This window comes from Schistocerca nitens, chromosome 8, assembly GCF_023898315.1.
Source record: "Schistocerca nitens isolate TAMUIC-IGC-003100 chromosome 8, iqSchNite1.1, whole genome shotgun sequence".
Lineage (NCBI taxonomy): Eukaryota > Metazoa > Arthropoda > Insecta > Orthoptera > Acrididae > Schistocerca > Schistocerca nitens.
In genome coordinates this window covers 574097912-574106741 of record NC_064621.1, presented here as the reverse complement: position 1 = coordinate 574106741, position 8830 = coordinate 574097912, and the positions used below count along the sequence as shown (strand labels likewise).

The 8830-nt window shown below is 42.2% G+C and overlaps 1 protein-coding gene across 1 annotated transcript; it reads left to right on the top strand.

The window, feature by feature from the left end:
* Positions 1-1039: 1039 nt before the first annotated feature.
* Positions 1040-4251, top strand: LOC126198514 (uncharacterized). Its single transcript, XM_049934899.1, has 3 exons — positions 1040-1240; positions 1456-1539; positions 4087-4251. Exons 1-3 carry the CDS (start codon positions 1108-1110, stop codon positions 4206-4208), a joined length of 339 nt encoding a protein of 112 aa, XP_049790856.1. The 5' UTR covers positions 1040-1107; the 3' UTR covers positions 4209-4251.
* The last annotated feature ends 4579 nt before the right edge of the window (positions 4252-8830 follow it).

The window sequence follows — 8830 nt, the reverse complement described above, 5'->3', positions numbered from 1 at the left end:
ACTGCGAAATTCTTCCAAAAATGTTCCGAAATTTACGCAGCCTTGAGAGACCGAACTGGTCTTTTCCGGAATTATCAGTGTTTACAGCAACTCTAATGTAGCTGTGTTTTGAAAAAAAAAAAAAAAAAAAAAAAAAAAAAAAACGCATATTCTATGACTTCAACCGTACATGACTTCAACCGAATATTCAATGCGAGATGATAATAAGTAGGACGATTGTAAACATTGCTAGTACAGTATCATCATTCTTGTAGTGTTTTATTTGCATACGTGCTTACTTTGCAATACTTTCCTTTCCTTATTGTTTTATATTTACTTAACATGATTTAAACTGCGAACGAATCGCCGGCATCTGACAACGGTTGAAGATTGAGAAGCATAGTCTATGTGGATCACATTTATGCAGGAATCATGATGTTATACAGATAAAGATACCACCAAAATAGGGTCCATTTTTCTGTTTTTTTCAAACTTACAACTTGTACAGGCGATATGCATAGTACTTAAGTGAACCGACATACGTAACTAAGAACATCATTCATAGAGATACCAGGCGACGTCTGAATGTACGTTGGAATTACCGAATGAATCTAAGACTCTGCGATGGAGTGACCACAGTTCTGAAATTAGAAGGAGAGCAAAACTGAATGCAGGGCAGCGTTATCCGTCCTCCAGGTACGCAACGCAAGCATGGTATGTTGCGACGGCTTCGGTGAAGTTTGCATAAAAAATATTGGCAGATCTATCGTTAGAGAATTATTTGCGAAGGACAAGATTTCGGATTTCTGCTCCGGTCCAGTGTGCAATTTTAAGCTGTCACGAAGTTATGTCAGAACTGTATCGTGTTCACATTCATTATCTTACATGATGCGGCACTGTACTAAGTCACTATTTAGTATCTGATAATCGCAATGGCGCTTCCACGCCATGAAGACTACACCTCACATGATATAATTGTAGATTCATAAACACAATATAAAGAATCACAAAAAAGAAATGCAACACGGCTTTAGTGCAGCACTGGCTTGAAGGATATTGGAGAATGTTAGGGCCGATTTCAACAAAAAGACTGCGCCCTCGAAACATTTTTATATTCTACTATTGAGAATGTCAGTATATTACACATGGGCATGGCATAAACATTTGAACTTACTGGTAATATTCTCTTTTTTCAGCTTCCCCCTCAACAGCATTGTAACATTCACTGGAAACAAGATGGATAAGGTCTACGAAGGCGTATGTAAGTGAAATTCGCACTTTCATAAACGCAAGATAGTTTTCCGACAGAAGCGTAAAGGCATTTTTTTTTTTTTGGTTGAAGAGGACACACGCGTTGTTTTAAAGTTATCTTATTCCTCTGCGGCAGCTAGACCTAGACACTGTAGCAAACAGTACTTCTAATTCGCACGATCTGTAGACATGTGCATAAATTATTACTTTTTTTTCTCTTTCCAGGGAAGTCTATACTGAGCGGACCGTATAACGTGGTGTTCTCGCACGAGGATTTCGTCATTGACCACTACTGCTTTCTAGGCTATGGTTAGTCTCTGCCATCTTCTTCCACTAACAACTTCTGCAGTATTTTGTGTGTCGTGAAGGAGCAATAACGGTAGTTTTTCATTGTCGTTGTCTGCAATGGAAATTACACTCCTGGAAATTGAAATAAGAACACCGTGAATTCATTGTCCCAGGAAGGGGAAACTTTATTGACACATTCCTGGGGTCAGATACATCACATGATCACAATGACAGAACCACAGGCACATAGACACAGGCAACAGAGCATGCACAATGTCGGCACTAGTACAGTGTATATCCACCTTTCGCAGCAATGCTGGCTGCTATTCTCCCATGGAGACGATCGTAGAGATGCTGGATGTAGTCCTGTGGAACGGCTTGCCATGCCATTTCCACCTGGCGCCTCAGTTGGACCAGCGTTCGTGCTGGACGTGTAGACCGCGTGAGACGACGCTTCATCCAGTCCCAAACATGCTCAATGGGGGACAGATGCGTAGATCTTGCTGGCCAGGGTAGTTGTCTTACACCTTCTAGAGCACGTTGGGTGGCACGGGATACATGCGGACGTGCATTGTCCTGTTGGAACAGCAAGTTCCCTTGCCGGTCTAGGAATGGTAGAACGATGGGTTCGATGACGGTTTGGATGTACCGTGCACTATTCAGTGTCCCCTCGACGATCACCAGTGGTGTACGGCCAGTGTAGGAGATCGCTCCCCACACCATGATGCCGGGTGTTGGCCCTGTGTGCCTCGGTCGTATGCAGTCCTGATTGTGGCGCTCACCTGCACGGCGCCAAACACGCATACGACCATCATTGGCACCAAGGCAGAAGCGACTCTCATCGCTGAAGACGACACGTCTCCATTCGTCCCTCCATTCACGCCTGTCGCGACACCACTGGAGGCGGGCTGCACGATGTTGGGGCGTGAGCGGAAGACGGCCTAACGGTGTGCGGGACCGTAGCCCAGCTTCATGGAGACGGTTGCGAATGGTCCTCGCCGATACCCCAGGAGCAACAGTGTCCCTAATTTGCTGGGAAGTGGCGGTGCGGTCCCCTACGGAACTGCGTAGGATCCTACGGTCTTGGCGTGCATCCGTGCGTCGCTGCGGTCCGGTCCCAGGTCGACGGGCACGTGCACCTTCCGCCGACCACTGGCGACGACATCGATGTACTGTGGAGACCTCACGCCCCACGTGTTGAGCAATTCGGCGGTACGTCCACCCGGCCTCCCGCATGCCCACTATACGCCCTCGCTCAAAGTCCGTCAACGGCACATACGGTTCACGTCCACGCTGTCGCGGCATGCTACCAGTGTTAAAGACTGCGATGGAGCTCCGTATGCCACGGCAAACTGGCTGACACTGACGGCGGCGGTGCACAAATGCTGCGCAGCTAGCGCCATTCGACGGCCAACACCGCGGTTCCTGGTGTGTCCGCTGTGCCGTGCGTGTGATCATTGCTTGTACAGCCCTCTCGCAGTGTCCGCAGCAAGTATGGTGGGTCTGACACACCGGTGTCAATGTGTTCTTTTTTCCATTTCCAGGAGTGTATGTTTGTCTTTCCATTTCATACTTTGCAAGAGTATTAAGCTAGCCACAACAACAGACGCGTTCAACGTCCGAAACACTCGCTGTCCTTACCGACATTACAAGACACATGTACACCAAAACGGGACAGACATGGGGAATCTAAAATCACCGACACTAATGCTCACACGAGACTACCCGAGCGATTCATTGTTCGTCCCACCACTCAACATTTTAAGTTTTATCTTGCATTACAAGTCTCTTTACTTTTACAACATAGTTTTGTCAATTCCATTGAGAAGCATATAGTCGTTAAAAATCCTGGAATATATGTCTCCCATAACGAGCCAAATATTCTGTCCTTTTCCTTGGATACTGAAGTTCTTCCCGTTTACACTTAGTACAATAGTAACACTATTCCCAGTGGTGTCACATACATTATAGGAAACGTCTTTTGTCACATGATTCTGTTAATACTTTCACATCACTTTCGGTATTGATCTTTAAACTAGCTTCACTGACAGAGTGTAGCAATGGAAACACATTGGACACTCATTAGGGGGCACTCTGGTTCAAATCGACGACCAGCCATTCATACTTCGGTCATTCAGATCTCCCTAAACGTCTTAAAGCATATTCCAGAATAACTTGTCTGAAACAGACTCTGCCGTTTAGCTTTCCAATTCTTCCCCAATCATAAATTATGCTAGAGCTCTAATAACCTTGTCGTCGACGACACGTTAAACTTTTATTTTTGTTTTTGACCTTCCAGACCTTTTTTCAGTTAATGATTTATTACTTCCACGAATGTACTGCCATGAGACAATTTAATTGAAATGTTGGAGAACATTATTGTATTATTGTAGTCAGGTAAACCTGCCAGTGACTTCAGTCTGAATGAGTATTCTTTAAATTAGTTGTTGTAGAGAAATGTACGACAATATGCCACATCCGCTTATTCTGTAAGGATACACGACACGTTTAATCCTGTCTGACAGTTCGTCAGTTCAATATTGCATAAAGCGAACGTTTCTGTTGCAGAAGTGGCACAGATCTTCACAACTGTCAAAGAACCCAGCGACGAATTGATGGAACTGATATGGGAAGTTGTCGGTAATCACACTGAAGTGGACAAGTCTAAATTTCAGAAAGTGGTCTGTTAATGCTGTACTTCTGATAAATAAATATTTACGCAGTGCATTTTGATATCGTCTTTGTTTCTCACCCTGGCGGTAAAATTTCCTTTTTGTAGCAAGAAGTAGTTAATGTTATTAAATTGAAAGTATAATTATCTACCATTGAAAGCATACGTTATTAAGAACTATCTCTCACTTCACATATTTCAGTCTCGTATGTAGCTTGAGAAAATGATTAAAACATCTTTGTTTCTCACCCTGGCGGTAAAATTTTCTTTTTGTAGCAAGAAGTAGTTGTTGTTGTTGTTGTTGTTGTGGTCTTCAGTCCTGAGACTGGTTTGATGCAGCTCTCCATGCTACTCTATCCTGTGCAAGCTTCTTCATCTCCCAGTACCTACTGCAACCTACATCCTTCTGAATCTGCTTAGTGTATGCATCTCTTGGTCTCCCCCTACGATTTTTACCCTCCACGCTGCCCTCCAATACTAAATTGGTGATCCCTTGATGCCTCAGAACATGTCCTACCAACCGATCCCTTCTTCTGGTCAAGTTGTGCCACAAACTCCTCTTCTCCCCAATCCTATTCAGTACCTCCTCATTAGTTATGTGATCTACCCATCTAATCTTCAGCATTCTTCTGTAGCACCACATTTCGAAAGCTTCTATTCTCTTCTTGTCCAAACTATTTATCGTCCATGTTTCACTTCCATACATGGCTACACTCCATACAAATACTTTCAGAAAAGACTTCCTGACACTTAAATCTATACTCGATGTTAACAAATTTCTCTTCTTCAGAAACGCTTTCCATGCCATTGCCAGTCTACATTTTATATCCTCTCTACTTCGTCCATCATCAGTTATTTTGCTCCCCAAATAGCAAAACTCCTTTACTACTTTAAGTGTCTCATTTCCTAATCTAATACCTTCAACATCACCCGACTTAATTCGACTACATTCCATTATCCTCGTTTTGCTTTTGTTGATGTTCATCTTATACCCTCCTTTCAAGACACTGTCCATTCCGTTCAACTGCTCTTCCAAGTCCTTTGCTGTCTCTGACAGAATTACAATGTCATCGGCGAACCTCAAAGTTTTTATTTCTTCTCCATGGATTTTAATACCTACTCCGAATTTTTCTTTTGTTTCCTTTACTGCTTGCTCAATATACAGATTGAATAACATCGGGGAGAGGCTACAACCCTGTCTTACTCCCTTCCGAACCACTGCTTCCCTTTCATGCCCCTCGACTCTTATAACCGCCATCTGGTTTCTGTACAAATTGTAAATAGCCTTTCGCTCCCTGTATTTTACCCCTGCCACCTTTAGAATTTGAAAGAGAGTATTCCAGTCAACATTGTCAAAAGCTTTCTCTAAGTCTACAAATGCTAGAAACGTAGGTTTGCCTTTCCTTAATCTTTCTTCTAAGATAAGTCGTAAGGTCAGTATTGCCTCACGTGTTCCAGTATTTCTACGGAATCCAAACTGATCTTCCCCGAGGTCGGCTTCTACTAGTTTTTCCATTCGTCTGTAAAGAATTCGTGATAGTATTTTGCAGCTGTGGTTTATTAAACTGATTGTCCGGTAATTCTCACATCTGTCAACACCTGCTTTCTTTGGAATTGGAATTATTATATTCTTCTTGAAGTCTGAGGGTATTTCGCCTGTTTCATACATCTTGCTTACCAGATGGTAGAGTTTCGTCAGGGCTGGCTCTCCCAAAGCCGTCAGTAGTTCCAATGGAATGTTGTCTACTCCGGGGGCCTTGTTTCGACTCAGGTCTTTCAGTGCTCTGTCAAATTCTTCACGCAGTATCGTATCTCCCATTTCATCTTCATCTACATCCTCTTCCATTTCCATAATATTGTCCTCAAGTACATGGCCCTTGTATAGACCCTCTATATACTCCTTCCACCTTTCTGCTTTCCCTTCTTTGCTTAGAACTGGGTTTCCATCTGAGCTCTTGATGTTCATACAAGTGGTTCTCTTATCTCCAAAGGTCTCTTTAATTTTCCTGTAGGCAGTATCTATCTTACCCCTAGTGAGATAAGCCTCTACATCCTTACATTTGTCCTCTAGCCATCCCTGCTTAGCCATTTTGCACTTCCTGTCGATCTCATTTTTGAGACGTTTGTATTCCTTTTTGCCTGCTTCATTTACTGCATTTTTATATTTTCTCCTTTCATCAATTAAATTCAATATTTCTTCTGTTACCCAAGGATTTCTACTAGCCCTCGTCTTTTTACCTACTTGATCCTCTGCTGCCTTCACTACTTCATCCCTCAAAGCTACCTATTCTTCTTCTACTGTATTTCTTTCCCCCATTCCCGTCAATTGTTCCCTTATGCTCTCCCTGAAACTCTGTACAACCTCTGGTTCTTTCAGTTTATCCAGGTCCCATCTGCTTAAATTCCCACCTTTTTGCAGTTTCTTCAGTTTTAATCTACAGGTCATAACCAATAGATTGTGGTCAGAGTCCACATCTGCCCCTGGAAATCTCTTACAATTTAAAACCTGGTTCCTAAATCTCTGTCTTACCATTATATAATCTATCTGATACCTTTTAGTATCTCCAGGGTTCTTCCATGTATACAACCTTCTATCATGATTCTTAAACCAAGTATTAGCTATGATTAAGTTGTGCTCTGTGCAAAATTCTACCAGGCGGCTTCCTCTTTCATTTCTTAGCCCCAATCCATATTCACCTACTACGTTTCCTTCTCTCCCTTTCCCTACACTCGAATTCCAGTCACCCATGACTATTAAATTTTCGTCTCCCTTCACTATCTGAATAATTTCTTTTATTTCATCATACATTTCTTCAATTTCTTCGTCATCTGCAGAGCTAGTTGGCATATAAACTTGTACTACTGTAGTAGGTGTGGGCTTCGTATCTATCTTGGCCACAATAATGCGTTCACTAAGCTGTTTGTAGTAGCTTACCCGCGTTCCTATTTTCCTATTCATTATTAAACCTACTCCTGCATTACCCCTATTTGACTTTGTGTTTATAACCCTGTAATCACCTGACCAGAAGTCTTGTTCCTCCTGCCACCGAACTTCACTAATTCCCACTATATCTAACTTTAACCTATCCATTTCCCTTTTCAAATTTTCTAACCTACCTGCCCGATTAAGGGACCTGACATTCCACGCTCCGATCCGTAGAACGCCAGTTTTCTTTCTCCTGATAACGACATCCTCTTGAGTAGTCCCCGCCCGGAGATCCGAATGGGGGACTATTTTACCTCCGGAATATTTTACCCAAGAGGATGCCATCATCATCTAATCATACAGTAAAGCTGCATGCCCTCGGGAAAAATTACGGCCGTAGTTTCCCCTTGCTTTCAGCCGTTCGCAGTACCAGCACAGCAAGGCCGTTTTGGTTATTGTTACAAGGCCAGATCAGTCAATCATCCAGACTGTTGCCCTTGCAACTACTGAAAAGGCTGCTGCCCCTCTTCAGGAACCACACGTTTGTCTGGCCTCTCAACAGATACCCCTCCGTTGTGGTTGTACCTACGGTACGGCTATCTGTATCGCTGAGGCACGCAAGCCTCCCCACCAACGGCAAGGTCCATGGTTCATGGGGGGGAAGAAGTAGTTAATGTTATTAAATTGAAAGTATAATTATCTACCATTGAAAGCATACGTTATTAAGAACTATTTCTCACTTCACATATTTCAGACTCGTATGTAGCTTGAGAAAATGATTAAAACATCCAGTACACGGTCTGGAAAACTTACTTTTACATACACATAAAGACAATGAACATCAAAACGAACATCTTAAGATAAGGGTGTACATGCGGAAGTGCGGAAATATGTTTTTTAGTGCGTTATTATTTCGATGCTGCTAGCTTCACTTAATTATATCTGTGGTTCCGCCTGAGAAGTTCACGTATTACAAACCTGTTGAGAATGAAAGGTCGCGTTCCCGCTTTGGGACCCTTCCGAAGTTGTCTTCCATATTCTAGAAACCTGCGGTCAAGTGCAACAATTTCATCACAACAAATGCACTTTCTGCTTTAGTGAACAAATGTTGAACTGCGACAGCTTTAACAAAGTGTTAGCAATGAAATATATTGGAAATGTTCTTCATGGCGTTGTCATTTCTCTTTCTCCTATCATGCAGGGATTTATGTAAATATTGAAAAAACAAGGATTTTTGGATTCATGATTTCTGATGTCATGTACTTTCTTTTCATGTACTTCATTTTTTTTATTTTTTTTATTTATTTATTTATTGTTCCGTGGGACCAAATTAAGGAGAAATCTCCATGGTCATGGAACGAGTCAATACATGAAATTATAACACGATATTAGAAACAGATAAAATGAAATATAGAAAAAAAAAACATATTCAGGTGACAAGTCTTAAGTTTAAATGAAGACAATCAACAATGTAACACTGGAATTTGCTTAATTTTTTAGCTCTTCCAGGAGCTCCTCGACAGAATAGAAGGAGTGAGCCATGAGGAAACTCTTCAGTTTAGACTTAAAAGAGTTTGGGCTACTGCTAAGATTTTTGAGTTCTTGTGGTAGCTTATTGAAAATGGATGCAGCAGAATACTGCACTCCTTTCTGCACAAGAGTCAAGGAACTGCATTCTACATGCAGATTTGATTTCTGCCTAGTATTAACTGAGT

What these genes read in the sequence shown, in the direction of transcription:
- LOC126198514 (XM_049934899.1), top strand. Translation starts at nt 1,108, where the DNA reads ATGTCAGTATATTACACATGGGCATGGCATAAACATTTGAACTTACTG. An exon ending in TAAGGTCTACGAAGGCGTAT is followed by an intron (nt 1,241 to 1,455) that starts GTAAGTGAAATT and finishes TTCTCTTTCCAG; the next exon opens with GGAAGTCTATACTGAGCGGA. An exon ending in CTACTGCTTTCTAGGCTATG is followed by an intron (nt 1,540 to 4,086) that starts GTTAGTCTCTGC and finishes TTTCTGTTGCAG; the next exon opens with AAGTGGCACAGATCTTCACA.